The following is an 18,593-nucleotide window of genomic DNA, read 5'->3' on the forward strand; positions in this document are numbered from 1 at the left end:
CGGGGAGAACTAGACCACAGAACATGTCTCCTCCAGGCAATTTCCTCCCTCTCTTGCCCACTCCATCTTTTCCCTGCCCCGGATGCAGCACAGAGCCGGACTCTTCTCATGGGGCCAACAGGACAGTGTTTGGAGTGGGGCCTGGTCAGGAAAACCCAGAAGGTGTGCATGCTGTAGCTGTGCTCCTACAAAACCCCCTGCCTCTCCCATGTCCCAGGTGGCACCACCTCTGTCCCCCGCCCTGCTTCATCGGCGACATCTGACTCGCACTGCCCCTGAGGTTCTGGGGAGGCTGCCTCCCTTTCTCCAGCCTCACACACACATCTCCAGGTTTCAGGACAGAGCCGGGGTGAAGACCGGAGAAAGCGCAGGCAAGTGTGGTGGTCACACAGCATTTCCGGCAGACTCGGAGCTGCATGGCTCCAACCACGTAAAAGGCCTTTCCAGATGCCCTCCACGCCAGGGGTTCTGCCCAGCAGCTCTCACCCTGCTTTATTTGCCAAGTAGCAAAGGTGGGATGGGAGAGGGAATGGGAAGCTGCTCCTACCAGGTACCTCCTTCTCCCCGCCCCCGATCACCCCACAAAGCCAGAGTAGATCTCCCTCTGCAAAGATGGTCTGCCCTCTTCCTGCCAGCTTCCTGCTTCCCTGGATCCCCCAGAAGCAGAGCCAGGGGCACCTGGTTGGCGGGAGAGGAACTTCGGGTGCATGGATGCACAGAGTCTGGCCTCCCACTTCTGAGACGCCCACTACTGAAAGCTGCTTCCCCTAACCTGCGCCCCCCCCACCCCAGCACCTACTCATTTACTCTTGCAGCCCCAGTGGCCATCAGGCTGTTCATAGTCACCCCAAGGGCCGCATCCTAAAAGTCTGGTCCCAAATGGTTTTTCTTTTTCTCTCTCCTTTAAAAAATTTTTTTTCTGACTACAGTAGCCTCTCGCAACTTCACCTGGGGCTGGTCAGGGAAAGGGCAGGATGAATAATAAAAGATGCAGAGTTGAAAGACCTGGGCAACCACCTTCCCTGTATGAAACGCTTCTCCTCCCCCAGGGGTTATGAGGACAGGACAGCACTTGGGGCGAGGCCCACGCAGCATAGATGGTTGCCAACGTTACGGACACAGCCTGGGTCCTGGGACCAGGGAGGGCAGAGAGGCAGTGGGGCACAGGGCCACTGGCCACACATCCCCAGGACAGGGGTGGTGTGGGAAGAGATCCCCAGATAGGTGAGCACACTAGAAAGGCCCCCAAGGTGTGCCAGTCCTCAAAGTCCCTGTGTGCAGGCAACTGACTGCCCTGTTCTGAGCCCACCAGGCAGCAGGCTATGCGCTTGCTTCTCTGGGGGGCCTCCTGCCCCACCATTGAGGAAGTCCTCTACCGTCACACTTCTTGCCCTCACCAGGTCCCTACCTACTTGTTCCGGGCCAAGGCATGCCGGGGCTGCTGTCTCCCACTCAGCCTCATCATCTAGGTTAAGAGCGCCCTGGGGCGGGGCAGCGTGTGCTGTGGCAGTGGTCGCCACACCCAGCCGGGGCTCCGCCAGGAGCTTTACCACTATCGTGTGATTGTGGGTAACGCCCGGCGTCCACTGGATTGTGAACCTGCGAAGGCAGGGATGTTGACCCCCTTTTCCACTGTTCATTCCCGGCACCTCGCTCAGGGTCTGGAGCACAATAAACAGTTACTCAATAAACATTCACCGAGTGAGATGCATGGTGAGGCGATGCAGTTTATCCTGCGCTGCTGCCGTCTCCATTCCCAGGACACCTCCCCCGCCCGTCGCCACCTGGGACTTCTCCAGAGCCCACTAGGGGACGAATAAGGGCCTGAAGCTTGAAGACCTGCAGTCACAAACGGACACCTGAGAGGAGGATGCAAAGTGCTCCACTGTGCCTGACCGGGAAGGCTCACACCTGAAGTGGGGCTTCCTTGCTGTGCTCTGGGAGAGGGGGCTGGGGGGTGCAGACTCCCCCTTCTGTAAAGGCAGATCAGTGATCCTTTGATTAAAAGGCATTCTACAGACAAAGACGAGCACAGAGGCAGAAGCACAGGGACAGGCAGTGAGGAGAGAAAAGTCGGAGCTGCAGCCTGCCCAGCCACTGGCTTGCTACTGCCCTCGCTGTCAGGGCCTCTCGCGAGACAGCCAGAGCCTGGGCCGCCCCCTTCCACTTGGCGTTCCTGGGTCGCGCACCATCCCTCTGCCCCTGAAGCACCGAGTGGGGAGAGGGGGGAGCCCAGCCCTCCCCCTGCCCACTCCAGCTGTCAATCTGCTGTCTGGAAGAAAGACTTGAAGCTTCATGACAGCTGTGGGCAACTTTCCCTGCCCCGCCTCCCGCCCCTGCCTGCCCTCTTCCCCTCTGCTCCCTGTCAGTGCTCTTCCCAAACTGCTTTCAGGCTGCCTTCCCTCCTCCCTCCCTCCTTCCCTTCTTCCTCCCCTCCTTCCTTCCTTCCCTCCCTCCTTCCCTCCCTCCCTCCCTCCCTCCTTCCTTCCTCCCTCCCTCCCTCCCTCCCTTCTTCTCTCTCCATCCTTTCGTCATCTCTTACAACTCCCACAGCTAATAAACCTATGTGACCTCCTGAGATTTCTAATGATGAGCTTTTAAGCTCCCATCCAGGTCAAGATCATTCATAGACTGAGTGTGTGTGTGCATGTGTGTGCGTGTGTGCGTGTATCTGTGTGTGTGTGCACGCGTGCACACGCGCGCCTTGGCTATGGGGTGGGTAACAGAGCTGACAGGTCTCGGGGGGGTTCTAGCCCCCTTGGGGGTCCGGTGCCTTCCGCAGGAGGGGGTCACTGGGTTATTGACCCCCCGTTCCAGCTAGACCAGGAGCCTGTTTTGCCCACTTTCTGGAATCGGGTATTCTGGGGACAGGAGCCTCTCCCAGGGCTTCGTGCTACATTCAGGTTCAGGGAGAAGATCAAAGTCCATAATTAAGTGTTCAGGGCAAGTTAAGTGCTCCAAACTTTGGTGCTAAAAATATTGTATTTAGCATGCAAATTATGCCCTGACAGCTCCCCGGAGCCTGAGCCCGTGGGTGCCAGCACCTTGTTTGTTATCACCGCTGTTATTCTCAAGGTGGTAAGAATATTCCTCCTTCACTGGGTTGATTTACATTTCATTTTTAAAAAGCCAGATTTCTGTTGTTGGGTCAGTGCCAAGTCGTGGCCCCAGAAGGCTTGGAGCTGCGACTGGAGGCCAAGAGGCAGGAGGACACCAGGCCACGTTACGCAGGGCCTCCCCGCCTGCCCCGGAGGAAGGGGGTCCTGATGCGAGACAGGGGAAGGGGCAGACACAGACGTGGGCACAGCCGCACCTCGAAGGCCACCTTTCCCACAGAGCCTTCTCTGCCCTGGTGGACGAGCAGGGCTAAGGACTGGGCCTGCAGAGGTGCCAGGACGTGGAGAGGAGGAGAAGGGAAGTAGGGATAGCCTGGCTTGCCTCTGGTAGGACCCTGCTGCTCTGGCAATGAGGGGACCCGTGGGCTACTGGAAACGTTCTCCCCTTCCATCTTGGCTGGTGGTTGAAGATCAGGACCACCCAACTGCAGCTCTGAGAGCGCTCACGTCCCTCAGGAGGAGAGGACTGGATGAGGGGAGAAACACACAGGCACACACGTCTTCTCCTTGGCCCTCCTGCAGCAGCTCCTCTCCTCCTTTCCCCCAAAGTCCTGTGCCCGCTGATGGGGGCCAGGGCCACCTTCTCTGGAGGGTCTGCAGAAAGGCTCTCCAACCCTGACCCCCAGCACAGACACGGAGCTTTGGCCACACCGGGTGCAGAGACTGGAGGTGACACTGCACCCTCCGCTTGAGGGGCCCTGCATGTGACTCTTGTCAAAGTTTTATTAGTTTGGAGCATGTGTAGTGATGTTACAGAGTTTGGGGCCTGGGGGCTCCCCCAAGCTGCAGCTTCCCCTCCTCCCTCTGGCAGGGCCAGGGCAGGCCGAACGGTATTCAGCAGCCGCTTAGCCATGGGCTCCTCTAAGGCGGAGGCAGTGGAAAGAAAGGGGGACAAGAGGACTGGAGAGTGGAGAGGCGGAAGGAAGAGAGAAGGACGTGGTTTGCGGCAGAGGGTGTCAGGAGCAGTCTCCCATAGGACCTCAGACACCCCCAACCAAGCCCCAAACATGTCATGTGCCCGCCTTCCCTGCCAGCTCTCCCAGGTTGGCCCGACATGTGCTACAGAGAGGCACCCACGTCCGTCAGGGGGGCAGCAGAATGGGCTTGGGATAGCGGTGGTCCTCTCCCCGCAGACCCTCCTGGGCTCTTGGAGTATGGAAACCTCACGGGGAGCTGGGTGGGGTCGGGACCCACTGCTGTGGATGGAAGTAGCAGCTCCTGCCAGGCTCGGTGGGGGAGAAGGGGTGAAGTTTTGGGCTTGGGCTTCTCTGGGGTCCATCCAGACCTGGTTTGTACATGGGTCTCCCGGGCCTGAAGTTGCCTGGGGCCTTGGCAAGAGCTCTGGCTTCCCTGGTGTAGGCCTTGGGGGGTGTGAACTGTCCATCGCTCCCCACTGCCCGCTCCAGCACAGGCCTGTGAAGACCAGGCCAGCATGGCCTCTGAGCTTTGACACTGGCCCAGCAACCCCAGAGCCCCAGAGAAAGGTCAGAGAAGGCGGCTGTGTCTTTGGTGCCAAGGAGAGAGGGTCTGGAAGTGGGAGGGGGCTCCGTGAGCTGCCTCTGAGCCAGGGGTCCGGCCCGAGGGCTGGCACCGTGCCTGGCTCTCTAGCACTGCCCTGGTAGAGCGAGGGTGTGCGGTCAGTGAGGGCCGTGGAGCCAAGCTAACGCCGCAGGGCCTGTGGGCGAGGAGAAGGCCGAGTCTGCCCCGTGTCACCCTGCCCACGGCTCCCAGGGCCCGAGGCAGGGCCGCTGGGCAGGGAGTTGGGAAGCAGGCTGCTGTGCAGGTGGGCAGCTGGGTCAGCAGTGTAGGATCTTCAGGAAGGCCTTGCGGAACTCAATGTTGAAGGTGGTGTAGATGATGGGGTTCACGGCGCTGTTGACGTAGCCCAGCCATGTGAAGGCGCTGTACAGGACGGGTGGGATGTTGCAGTCACAGTGTATGTTCAGGATGTGGGTGATGAAGAAGGGCAGCCAGCAGATGATGAACACGCCTGGGGGAGAGGGGGGCAGTCAGGGGTGCCTGGGGCCGGGGAGGGCCTGGGTGGGGAGGCTGCGCCGGGTGGGGCAGAGGGGGAGGACCCGGATCGCGTGCTTCAGGCCCCGCCCGGGCACCAAGGCTGCAAGAGCACCGCAGGGGGAGCCGCGGACTTGGATGCTGGACCTGCCTCTGGCCCCAGTTTGCAGTCATCTCACCTCCCTCGGCCTTGTTTTCCTGCCTGTGCAGTGTATATAACGATACCCACCTCATAAGGGAGGATAAAGGGCTTGAAAACAAATCTGAATGCTTAACACCCTGACACGGGTCAGCTGGTAGAAATGGCTGTATCTACTCTACTTCCTCGTCGTCTTTGAGACGACCTTCCGCAGAGGCTGCGAGTGGAGAGTCTGTTCGCTGCCGTGGGGAACGCGCGGTTGGGGCCAGAGGGAGAGCTGGGTGCGCAGCCACTTAGTCCTCTTGGCATCCCCACGAGGAAGGCGGGAAACCGAGGCTCGGGACAGCTCTGTGATGTGCGCAAGGCCACTCCACTCTTGGTGGCAAAGCCGAGATCTGAACTCCAGTCTATCAAGGTCCCCAAGTGGCCAGGCGCTTGCTACGCTTTCCCCCAGCTTCCCCAGCCCTTGGTGGACACCCCTTGCTAATCCCCGCCTGGTGACACAAGGCTGTCACGAGTCCGACCTCCTGCCCACCTCTCTGCCTGCCTAACTCAGGACCTCCTGTTCGGTGGGACGCTCCGTGGGGAGGCACCGTCTGCACAGAATGCCACACGGGCACACGGGAATTCCCCGGGGCTGGAGCAGTGCCTGGGAAGGGCAGGGCCACAAAGCAGAGACCCCCAGGACTGGAGCAGAGGCCCTGGCCAGAGCCCGCTCTGCCTCTCCCAGCCGCGTGATCACGGGTTGGTCCCCTAACCCGCTATGACCACGAGCTCTCATTTGTAAAACCAGAATAGTGACACCTGTCCTTCTCATGTCATAGGACTGTTGGGAGGCCAAAGGGATGGTGGGTGTGGGTGGGTGTCACAACTGCCCTGGGTGCTGCCTGGAAGGCAGAGACACATCAGTCCCTCCATCCTGTCCCCGTCACCCATATCAGTCCAGCCCTGGATTCTTGACCGAGAATTTATTCTAAAGCCTTGTCTCACTCACTCTCATTTAGATCGGGGGCCCCCTCACAGCCCTGTTTATCGTTCACAGCTTTGGTCCCACCGGGTCTTGCTTGAGGCAAGTGAGTTTCCTGATTCCTCAACAAAAGCAATATTAACAACGCTTGTGTGTACGGCTTTGTAGTTTGTAAAATGCTTTCACCACCGTGTATCATCTGATGACCACGACAACCCTGAAAAGTAACCTACTCTCTACTGATGGGGAGATGAGAGAGAGAAATGACCCAGGGTCACAAGGTTCTGGGGGTCATTATGGTAAACTGGTCAAGTTCAGATTCTGAAGTGGGACTGCCTGAGTTTAAATCATGTGTCCTCTTTGATCAAGTTACAAAAGCTCTCTGAACCTCAGTTTCCATATCTTTAAAATGAGCATAATTATAGAATCTACCTAGTCAGATGTGTCCGTGGGCTTGACCCGTGCCTGAAAAGTGCCAGTCCTGTGACCTAGCAGCCATGATTGGGGGGGATGGTAAGTAATGGGACCTAGAGTGACGGGTCCATTGCTCAGCCAGGGCTGGGCAGAGGCGGGCTGTGTCCCGCAGCCAGGGCCGACTCACCGAGAACTATGGCGAGCATCTGGGTGGCCTTCTTCTCCTTCTGCTGGGAGAGCTTCCTGCGGCTTATGGTCTTGAGAGAGGTCCGGGTTTTGCCGTTGGGCATGGTCTGGATCTCAAAGAACTTGGCAATCCTGGTGTGGTCTTTGGCATGTCCGTTCTTCTCTGGTTTGGCAGGACTGTCAGGTGTGCTGTGGAGGCCGTGGTGGGATGCGTTGGGGAGGGTCAGCTGGTGGTGGCTGGGCGCGATGGGGCTGTACCGGGTCCTCTCGGGCGGGCTGGTGCTGGAGAGCATCTCCATTTCCAGTTCCTGGGCTCGGCGGGCAGCCTCCTGCGCAGAGGCAGAGAGCTCTGGGTAGAGCCAGGCAAGTTCTCAGCCATTGCCACCCAGCCTCACCCGGCCCCTCTGGCCTCACCTGGCCTCACCCAGCCCCACCCGGACCTTCATTATCCCCCTGCGGAGACTCCTACGAGCACCACAGGGTCACTCTGCCAGCGAGGCAAGGGGGATGATCATTTTGGGAGGCAGGGACTGTCTGGGGGCAGGACCCAGGGCCCAAGGCAGTCCCCACCTGCCAGGTCTCCCTGGCTCCCTTCTCAGAGCAATCCCCAGGCGGCCTCAGCGACCCCACCACCATTCTATGGGGGCTTTGTACCTGGCGCTTCTCTGTTAGGAACTGAGCAACACTCACTGAGGGCCAGCTAAGGGCCAGGCGCCAGCCTCCAGGACCTCATGTTCTAACTGCATGAGGGCAACCCTGTTCTTCCTGCCAGGCCGAAACAGGGGCTGTCAGGCTGACCTGAGGCCCCTGTACCAGCACTCACAGGTGAGCTCCATTTCTCCTGGTAGACTGATGCAGGGGCCGAAGGGTGGACCCCTGGGTCCCCACATCTTCCTCGCTGGGCTGATCTTGAGGGCCCTGGCCTCAGGTCCTTCCTCATGCTCCCTTATTCCAGGACTTAGGGTCTCAGCCTGAGCTTCTGAAACGCAGCCTCACTGCGTGCCCAGGTGCCCCGATCCTGAGTGCCTGTCTCGGCCCCTGTATCTCAAATGGTTGCTTGGAGCCCTGCCCTTGCAGGTGAACAGTGAATGTTCAAGTGAAGAGCAGGGGCCCTGCTTCCTGAGAACACCTGACCTGGACTTGGTGTGCAGTTCTCTGTGGGTTCCCTGGTCCATCCTCTTCTCACCCCCAGGGGATGGGACATCTGCTGCTTGGACCCTGGTGCTCCTATCACTGAGCAGACCCTGGGGTCTGCTGGGATTCTGCACCTCTGGGCTCTACTTACAGGCTGCACTTTACTGTGAGCCCCATGCCCGCTCTGCTCCCTCCTCCCCCAGGACCCAGCCTCCAGCCCCAGAACCTGCCTGTCTGTAAGGCAGCATATGCAAGTGGAAAGAACACGGGCATGGATTTCAGAGAGTCACTTAGGTCTGGACTCAACTACTCACTCTCTCACTCACTGTTTGGCCTGGGTGAGTTACCTAACCTCTCTGAGCTTCTCTTTCTCTTCTATAAAATGAAGATCCATAAGATCAAGAAGACTTAACCTCTCAGGGTCGCCGTGAGGATTTGATGAGATACTAGGTGCTCAGTTAATGGTCATAGCCATTATTATTATTGTTATTGTTATACGGCCAAGTCCTTTCTCCCAACCATTTCCTTGTGCTAGGGGTCCCTCTCTGTGCCTTGCAGAATTGAGCTGTCTTGCTCCTTGCCTGCTTACGAGTGTGTGTGGTAAGCCTGGCCTCGGCTGAAACAAAGTGGGGGATCCTGAGAGGTGCTTAACCCTTTGAGCAGCTGGTGAGGTCTTCGAGAATCATGGCAGGTGCATTTCCCTAGAGGCAGAGACCAGGCTCCAGGTCCCTGACCTGGACACTTACCACTCTCCGCCTGTTCACAGGGAAACTCCCATTAGACTTCATGATAACGGTGCAGAGTTTCATGTCCTCAGGGTGAGTGCAGTTGCCCTGTGGAGTGAGCCAGCACATGGGTCATGACGGGGAGGGGGCTGGGGACAGAATCTCAATGCCGGATAGCCAGACTGGGCACAGGAGCTCAGAGGAGGGCAGAGATTAGGAGGCTGGGGGCCTGAGGAGGCAATCGAGGCAAGGGTGGGCTCGGTACTGTGATGGGAAGAGGTGGGCAGAGTGAGGGACAGCAGGGCCCTGACTTTTATGTGGCACCTGCTAAGGGTCTGGCACCCTAGTAGGCATGCTCAATCCCTCTCACACCGAATCCTCAAGACCACCCTGTGAGATCTGTATTTTGATTCACGTTTAACAGATGAGGAAACAGGCTCAGAGAAGTTAAGCAACTTGCCCAAGGTCACTCAGCAAAAAAGTGGCGGTGCCAGGATTTGAACCTGATGTGTCTAAGCCCAAAGCACTTGTTCCTTCTGTGCCCACATACCATCTTCCTCAGGGAGGGCTGAGCGGAGGGAAGTCACAAGACACAAGTATGGAAAAGAAAGGGAGGCAGAGGAGGGAAGTAGGCGGGAGCAGGTGAGGTAGAAGGAGGTTTGAACAGAAGAGGCCAGAGCATGGGAGATAAAGGAGATGGGATGGAGGCCTCAGAGGGGCAGAAAGGGAGACAGAAGGGCCAGAGTGAGGACAGGAGAAAGGGAGGACAGCAAAGCCGTGGAGTTCCAGGAGCTGCTGGGTTCAGACAGTGGTCTCCATGCAGAGTCCTCTCCTCCCGGGTGGTCTCCGCCCGCTCCCCACCTCCGACCCCTGGAGATTCAAGTCGCCCACTGAAGTCCCAGCCTTCGAAATCTGCCCGCGCCCGGCTCCTCGGAGCTCCTCCAGCCTGGACCCCATGCACCCCTGGGTCACGGTTAGGCAGGGACATCGGGGGAGGGGATCTCGGGACCTTGAGCGGGGCCTTCAGGTTGGCCCTGAAAGCCCGGCTGCTGCGCTTAGTGTTGACCCGCTTGCGCCGCCTGCGGAGGACGATGTAGATCTTGATGTAGACCAGCAGGGTGACGAGGAAGGGCACGTAGAAGGAGACGATGGAGGAGTAGACCACGAAGGCGGGGTTGGCGATGATGCATTCGTTCTGGTCTGGGGGGAGGAGAGCCCCAGGTGGGTGTGTCAGCAGGCCCCCCGGGCCACAGCGCCTTCCCAGTTACCGGGAATATGACTAGACGCCTAAGGCGGCCTGGAAACGTTAGATGTAAGTGAATGTGCAGCATAAATCAGAGTATTAAAAACAACCATGAGCAGAAAGCCAAGCTGTGATGACTGTTTCCAAGCGTTTCCATTAATATCCCCTCATTACTTCATCATTAGTTTTGTCATCCATGAGCACACGAGTGGCGCCACGGTTTTGGGGACAAAATGACGGAAGAAAATGATAGAAGCAGAGTAACCTATTATTGTAGCCTTTCCTGTGTATTGGCGGGAGGTCTGACACCTTTTAATTTTAGGGACAAGATGACTTGGTCCTCTTTGCTGAACTCACCTGTGTTCCAATGTCTTTCCAAGTTCCCTTCCAGATCTAGCAGATGTCTATCCTCTCTCCCAGGGCCTTTCCAGATTAATCCAAGCACGTTTAGCCCTATTCCTGCTTCTTGGAATTCCCATGACACTTAGATCTTGAACCGCATGCTTTCAAGGCTTCCTTGTGTCCTGTCCGGTGATGGTCTCTGGAGGCACACCGGTGTCATCTATCTCCCTGACGGTCGCTGTGCCTCTTCTGTCGGAGGCGCTCCTGACTGCCTTGCACAGGACACAGTCACAGTGAGCTAGCCTCCTACTTGTTTCTACCTTTCCTGCTCCAGGTGGCTCAGGCCTGGCCTGGGATTGGCCGGCCCGGAGGCTGCAGCTTCATTATACAAACACTATTATCAGGGGTGATGGAGACCCGGCAGCCTCCTACCCTGTGTGCACACCCACAGACAGGCACACACGTGCATTTTGCAAGGCTGTCTGGTCTGCTTCAGTTCAAAGTTGAAAATGGCCAGGCGTCCTTCTGAAGCATTATCCCCACTCCTCACCCAGCTCCCTTGTGCTCCAGGCCATTGTTCCTCTCTGACCTTACCAGGTACAACTCGGAGTCGGGCTTGGCCCAGGAGACTCAGCCTGGCCTCAGTCCGAGGTGGCGGACAGGCTCCTGATGGGTCACCACCCATGTCCGCACCAGGGTTTAGCTCCCTCAGGGTCCTCTACAGGGCCAGGGCTGGGGCCAGCTGAGCCCGAGGCAACCAGAGGCAGGATTCACCTGTGTTGTTGAGTCCGAAGAGCAGCGGGCAGGAGATGGTGAAGGACAGGACCCAGACGATGGTGATCATGACGGTGACTCGGCGCTTGGAGCTGTAGCGCGTGTTGTAGAGCATGGGCATGGCCACGGCTGTGTACCTGTGAGGGCGCGGGGCGGGAACCTTGAGTGTGGGGTGCAGGCCCAGGGACCACTCACTCCACAACATTGGCACAACAGAGACCCCACTTTGGGAGGATGGAAAGTTGGTCCACCTCCTGTTTACTCTAAATCAACGCTCTCCTGCCCCCAACTGACTGACCGGCTACCATTCCATCCTGGACCGTATCTGCCACTCCAGTCTCCCTGCTTGGATTTTAGGCTTTTCGAGGGGCCACGGCCTGGGTCTTTGCACCTTTGAAACTGTACCCCCCGCACCTGTGCTGGGCCCGTGACGGGTAGAAGTGTTTGATGATGGATTGGTAGCCAGGACCCTCACAGCAAGGATTAGGTCTCATTCAGCAAAAAATAATAACAATGGTAATTGTTTGTGATGCCACACATCGCCCTACCCAGCACTTCTGAGACATTAGTTCCATTCATCTTCCAAGAATCCAGCAGAGGGCGTAGAGCCAGGGCCTCTGGGAGCCCATGTGGCCCATGTGTGCAAATTAGTAAAAGGCTCTGGGGATAGAGCTTAGCCAGGTGGGCAGAACCTGGGCTCCCTTGGCCTTGTGCCCTGTGCTGGACGCAAAATGCACAACCAGATACGAGACCTGCACGTGGGCAGGTACCATCCTGCCTGGTTTGTAGACAGTGAAACTAGGGCTCTGAAAACATCTGCAATCTGCCCGAGGTCACGAAAGTAAGAAGTGATAGGGCTAGGGCTTCAGTCAGGTCAGGGGCTTTCTCCTCTGTGCCTGTCCCTGTCTGGGTATTCTTTGTAGCATCACTGCCCATAGACAGTCTCCCTTTAGGGGGCCTGTCCTCTCCCACACACGTGCACACACTCACGCGTGCACGCGTACATGCACACATGCACACACAGACACGCGGACTCACAGGCACACAGCCAGCCGTATAGCATCATGGACAGGGCCTGACCCTGCAGAAGAGGTGGGGCAGCCCAAGAGGTGAAGGGTCTAGGTCCCCTCCCCCATCCTGGCTGGGCTCACCTGTCGATGCTGATGGCACACAGGTTCAGGATGCTTGCCGTGCACATCATGACGTCCAGAGTGACAAAGATATCACAGTGGATCCTGCTGAATTTCCACTCGCCCACCACCTAGGACAAAGCAACATAATGGGCGGACAGGAGAGGAGATGGGCTCAGGCACTGTAGCTCGGTGTCCCGGGGCAGACCGGGCCATGGGCTCAGTGGGGGTCTCGTGGGGCTCTGGTCGAGGGAGGAGAGGGGCAGCCATGGGAAGCTGTACCCACAGGTGTCTGAGGTCCTTGCCCCGGCCCCTTCTCCTCCTAGACACATAAGGCCACTTTGTGCCAAGAACTTTGCTAGAAGAAAGATGACCAACTTACTCAAGTGCCTCAGCTTTGAACCCTCACCTGTAGAACGTTTGTGTGAACACCCTGTGATCCTCATGTTACCAGTGAGGAAACCGAGCCTCAGAAAAGTGCAGTGACTCGCCTAAGGCCTTTCAGCTCAGCTCCTGCCCTGCCCTGGCCCAGGTTTCTAGGGGAGCCGGGCTGCTCCTTGGTGTATGGCACAGAGTTGGGACCCAGTAAGTGTCTGTTAAGAACAGTGGTGAAGACAGTGACTATGAAGCAGTGAAGACGTTTCTGCTCCTTGTTACACTTAGAGAGTGAAAGAAGGCAAGCCTGGACTAGAGCTTTCAGAAGAGCAGGACGGGCTGGGTAAGGTGTATAATGACACATCCCTGCTTCAGTGTAAAATGAGGAGCCCAGCTCTCGGCAAGAGCGTTTTGCACCCCTCTTCCCCCCCGACAGACACATTCCTACCCCCCATGCACACCCACACCCTGACACCTCCCATTTACACACACAGTCACACACAGCAGGCTGGCCCTGGCAGCCGTGGAAGGTTGGAGCAGGCCCCATCCCTGAGGACAGAGTCAGGACAGGGAGATACAACTTGCACTACTACCTATCGGAGAAAAGGAGAGCAGGAAAGCCCCTCCCAGTGACGGGAGCAGAGCAGGACCCACTCTGTGGGGCACAGCAGGGCAGCAGGGCTAATTATAATGCTTACTCTCAGCACTGGCCTCTTAGCTGCTCTCAGGCATAACACCAATTGCTGGCATTTAAGCACAGTGATGGGAACTGCTTGGAGGAAACTGCAGCTTTTCCCAGAAGACAGGAGGCCTCTCGTGTCGCCACGCTGGCCAGGTGAGCTGGATATCCGGGGGCCAGGGAGGCGGGCACAGGTGGACAGGGATAGAAGGGGCTTCCCTGGCATCAACAGAGTCTACCTTTAAGACACTACTGAGAGGGTCCCAGGCCCACATGGTCTGTGCTCCACCTTGGCGCCCTCCTAGGACTAGTATTTCCAAACTGCTGTCATTCCCCTGGGGATCTAGGTCTGAGATATCAGGGCCGTCTTCTCCATCCTCCCTGCTTCCTTCCGTCCTCCCTGCCTTCTCTTCTACAGACACTTATTGGACAACTTACTATGCGTCTGGCTCTGTCCTAGACTCTGGGGCACAGTGGTGAACAATCCTGACACAGCCTTCAGGGAGCTCTCAATCCCTGCCCGCCAAAGGCTTCCTGGAGGACAGAAGAAGGCGGGGCTTCCTCCGAGGTTCCAGGAGCAGCTGCTCTAGAACGCAGTTAGGGGCTTCTGGATCAAAGGCTCAAGAAAGTGTGTGGATAGCCACTGTTTACAGAGCGTCTCCCGTGGGCACATACTTTACCTCATTTATTGTGCTTAAAGCTTGGACAAGAGGGGATTGCTTGTGCCCATTCTTGGATGAGGGAATGCAGCCCAGGAGTACATCCAGCTAGTTCGCAGCAGGGCTGGAATTTGAAGCAAGCTCTTTGGGCAGCACATCCTATGCTCTCTCCTGAGCTGCCTTGGAAGAGACAAGCTAGCTTGTCAAAAGAGGAGATGATTATGTAAAAAGTACTAGATACACACAAAGTGGGAAAGGAGAGATTGTAACTGCAAGGGTAGACTAACGGGGTCAGGGAGGAAAAGGACTTGCCCAAGAGCACCTGATCATTTAGTAACAAAGGGAGTACCGTCCCCCAGCTATCCTAGTCCCACTTCAGGGCTGTTTCCTCCACACCTTTGGACATTCTTCAATATTCTTGCACAGAATGAGACCGGTGGGATGGGCCTCAAGCTGCCTCGGCTAATCCTAACAATAACTTGTACACATGTGTCAGGCACGGTTCCAAACACTTTACACTCATTTCTATGGAATGTGACGGCAAACCTCGGAGGCCACCGCCCCTCGAAACCTCCAGCAGCTACACCCCTGCCCCTACACCCCACTCTGGGGCTTTGCACACTTTTTCCTCTGCCTACAGTGCAAGTGCCTTTGCTCCTCTCCTGGCTAATTCTTCTGAAAGCATCACCTCTGCCTGCGAGCCTTCCCCAATGCCTCCAGGCCTGGTCCTGTGCTCCCCGCCCCATTGTGCTCCCACATCTCCTGTGGAGGCTGCTCCCTCGTCATCTCCATCGGGCTGCACTATAATGGGCCTGCCAAGGCCTTGGAGCCCAGCCCCAGGAATGGGGCAGGATGCAGACATGCTCACACCTGTTGACTGAGCGAGTCAAGAACGGGGATCGGAGTCTGCCCATTTTCTCCATCGCATCTGCTTTTCTGGAAAATTCACGAGGCAAAGCCTCCTCTCAAGGGCTTGTGAGGCCAAAATGGCCTATGCAGACAAGCAGGCCCTGGCTCTCTTCTCTCAGTGTCTCCAGGCGGAAAGTGGTCAGGAATCGAACCCGGTTCTCTCATTCCAAACCCAGCGTGCTTCCCGTACACTGAGCAGCAGATGCCGACATGGCAGCTATCAGGGGCATTTGGCATCGCTGGGAATGGAACAGGATGGGAAATTCTGGACAACGAGATTGTCTCTGGAGAGGGTACAGTATATGGCTGGGAGGATACTTTAACAGGATGTTGGGATAGGGTGAGACTCCACCTGAGACATTCTCTAGGGACAATAAGTACCCGAGACAATGTCGCAGGGCCCACTGTCCAGCTCTTGTTTGATGGGAGAGTTTGAGCACTGCCCTCTGAGATGCCATTCTTCACCCTCCCCTGAAACACTGAGCTTCACCTTTAAAATAATGTGAACAGGTATGTTTAAAATATGTGTGTCGAGAACCTATAGATTCCTAGGAGCCCTAAAGCTCAGATGTGGCTCTCCCTTGGAGGCTCTGGGTAGGGGTGGTGGGTCTGGAAGCCCCAGATCCCACACCCAGAGTCCTGGGCAGAGCAAGCCTCCCTCTGGAAGAGGACACCTCTTTGCCTGGGCATGGGGAGGGTCCTTCAATGTGCAGAGGTGTGGCTACCTATCAGCATCTTCATCTTCATCACCGTTGTCATGACTACTTTTACATGGTGCTTACTATATGCCTGCCGCCATTCTAAGCACTTCTCATATATTAACGCATGTGATTCTCAAACAATGCTATGACATAAGCACTGTGATTATCTTCATTTCTAGATGAGGAAACCAGGCGCAGAGAGGTTATTTGCTTGGCCAGATACCCATCATTTTTTACCTGATGGTCTGCGGCCTGGGAACCTCCTTTTCAGGGGAGCAGGCGGGGAACAAGTGTAAGAATCAAGAAGGCGTTCCTCAGGGAGAGGCCCTCAGACAGGATGTGGGATGGACAGAGTCTAGGGGTCTCCACAAACGTGCAGTCATGGAATAATTGGACGGCTGGCCGGTGGCGCCTGTATGCTTTTAGGTTGTATTGTATCTATTGTCTGTTTCTTGTCTCTTAAGATTCCGGTCATTTTGAAAGTTCCAGCCTGTCTGAGCCGTGCTAAAGGAAACCAAGGGAGTGATGGCCCAGAGCTCCATGTGGGCCCGTGTGGTAATGACAACAGGAGCCCCTGGGGACGTGGAGACCGTAAGACCAGCTTCTCCTCCCCACCTCCGCTTCTTCTGCTAGATGTCTCCTCTGCTCAAACCTACAAAGGTTTCATGTTTTCTTTGAAAGGTGGAAGCCTTCCCTCCCAGGCAGGGGCTTGTCTCTACGGCACAGGTAAATTTCCCTCTCGTCCGGGGCGGGGAGGTAACAGCTCAGAGATCTTAGTGACCTTGGCATTGGCTTTTTCCTGAATGCCTGGTCAGCTTCCCTTGAATCCAGACTCCACCCCCAGAACCCAGGGCAGAGAAAGTGGCGGGATCTAGCCTGTGCCCACCCAGATCCCCCAGGTCCTCCCTCATCTGCCTGCCAACTCTGGAAAGTGTCCTCCTGGAGGTGGGTCCCCACTTCAGGACTTCTCAGTGATTTCCCCCTTTGCTGTGTGATCCAGGTAAAGACAGGCAACTTCTCAAAGCTTCTGTTTCCTCTTCCTTAAAGTGAGAAGAATGATATCGAGTCAGAATCAGCACGAGTATTTGCTGAGTATGTGTCCGTGGAATGCCCGGCAGCGCCTGGCCCACAGCAGGGGCTGCCTACTCACTATTCCGGGCTCAGGGCTGGGCTCTGTTCCCGGCCGAGCAATGCGTCACCATGTGGTCCTTCCCCAGGAAAAGGGGTACAGCACAGTTCACAGCAGCCTTGAGCTGGAGGTCCCAGACACAGCCTAGGACACACGGAGGAGTGGGGAGGGCAGGGAGGAGAGCGTGGAGCAACAGCCCGCATTCCGAAGCGGGGAGAGAAGGGTGAAGATTTCAGGCCCGGGAGCACGAGCCTCCGCCATCCTCAGGGATCCTTGTCGATGACTCCCGTTCTCAACACGACCTAATGAACCAACTCTGGGGCCCGAATTCCAGCCGCTGTGCGAGGCTGGAGAAGTCACCTAACTTCTCTGACCGTCTGGCTCACCACCCAGAAGATGCTGTGAGGGCTCGGTGGGGAGATGCTGTATGTGAAGGACTAACGCGAGGCCTGGCACTTACTAAGCGCCTTACAACGGGTAGTCGGGATTGTTAAGGAGACGATCTACCCATTTTGTAAGACTGAGTCCACCCGAGAAGGCGCACTCTTGGAGGGAGCCAGTGAGGAGCCTGGATCCTCCCGGGGAAGGCGCCCGAGCACAGCAGGGGCCCAGACCTACCTCCAGGTAGACCACCCAGGGCATGACGAGCGTGGCCACTAGGAGGTCGGCCACAGCGAGGCTGACGATCAGGTAGTTGGTGGTGGTCTGCAGCGCCTTCTCGCGGGACACGGCCATGCACACCAGCACGTTGCCGAAGACGATGACGAAAATGAGCAGGGTTAGCAGCATGGCGTAGTAGTTGTAGTGGGGCCTGTCGGCTTTCCCTTCGGACCCGTTGAAGGGCCGGCTCCAGTTCCGGCTCTCCAGATCGTCATCGTACCAGGACAGGTTCAGCGGATCCATGGGAGCAGCGGGGCCACTGGGTAGCCAGGCTCTGGCCAGGAGAAACGGACACAGGGCGTAAGCAGGAGGGCCTCCCAAAGCATGCTGCCACCCACAGAGGGCTCCGGGGCTAAAACGTACCATGGGAGGTTAAAAGAGAATTCTCCAGCCTCAGGATTTAAGGTTTGCATCCCCAAATCTTTTTAAAACATTGGGGCCTGCTGCCACTCTTCTGCTAGCAAGTTCTTGCAGATGGTAAAACAAATGAGAAAATACAATTTTTTAACTATAATAAAATAGATGATCTTGAAAAGAGCTGATCATTCATTCACCCATTTATTCAACAAAAAATTAAGTGCATCCCATGCCCCACACAAGTTAGTGAGGAGTTCAGCTTCTAGTGGGAAGACGAGAAATATGCATTCATTCATTCTTAGTTCTATAAATGTTTATTGAACATTGTTCTGTATAACGCTAGAAACATAGTCAGGAACAAAATATGCATAGTTCTCCAGCTCACATTCTAAAAGGAACAATAGGGGCTTCCCTGGTGGCGCAGTGTTTGAGAGTCCGCCTGCTGATGCAGGGGACACGGGTTCGTGCCCCGGTCTGGGAGGATCCCACATGCCGCGGAGCGGCTGGGCCCGTGAGCCATGACTGCTAAGCCTGCACGTCTGGAGCCTGTGCTCCGCAGCGGGAGAGGCTGCAGCAGTGAGAGGCCCACGTACCACAAAAAAATAAAAAATAAAAAATAAAAATAAATAAAAGGAACAATAGCCAATTAACCAAACAATTAAATCTATGGGTGGTAGGCGCTAGGAAACGGAATGGGGAGAGAGACACAACCTAGTTTAGGGATTCAGAGAAGGCTTTCCTGAGGAAGTGATGCCCAACTGACACCTACAGGATGCAGTCAGGTAAAGAGTTGGGAGCCAGGGGAAGGTCCACATATAGGAAGCAGGTAAGCAAATTTCAGAGCTGGAGAGCAGGTGCCATGTTGGAGGGCTGGCGGGAGATTCGGGACAGCTGGAGCACAGAGGGCTTGGGATGGGCTGAACTGGAGGCTGCAACAGCCT

At 56.5% G+C, this 18,593-nt stretch overlaps 1 protein-coding gene across 2 annotated transcripts; it reads right to left on the reverse strand.

Moving 5' to 3' along the window:
* Window positions 1-4,912: 4,912 nt before the first annotated feature.
* DRD2 (dopamine receptor D2) lies at window positions 4,913-18,382 on the reverse strand (the record flags this gene model as incomplete). Of its 2 annotated transcripts, XM_079928812.1 has the most annotated exons (7): window positions 17,254-18,382; window positions 12,205-12,314; window positions 11,054-11,190; window positions 9,704-9,894; window positions 8,716-8,802; window positions 6,837-7,164; window positions 4,913-5,106 (listed from the first exon to the last, which is right to left on the reverse strand). In XM_079928812.1, the coding sequence occupies exons 1-7, from the start codon at window positions 17,659-17,661 to the stop codon at window positions 4,913-4,915; spliced, it is 1,455 nt and encodes a 484-aa protein (XP_079784938.1). In that variant the 5' UTR covers window positions 17,662-18,382. The 2 variants fall into 2 exon arrangements, with proteins under 2 accessions (XP_079784938.1, XP_079784939.1); XM_079928813.1 differs by lacking the exon at window positions 8,716-8,802.
* Between the last annotated feature and the right edge of the window lie 211 nt (window positions 18,383-18,593).

The sequence above is a fragment of the Stenella coeruleoalba genome, assembly GCF_951394435.1.
Source record: "Stenella coeruleoalba genome assembly, chromosome: 8".
NCBI classification, from domain to species: Eukaryota; Metazoa; Chordata; class Mammalia; order Artiodactyla; family Delphinidae; genus Stenella; species Stenella coeruleoalba.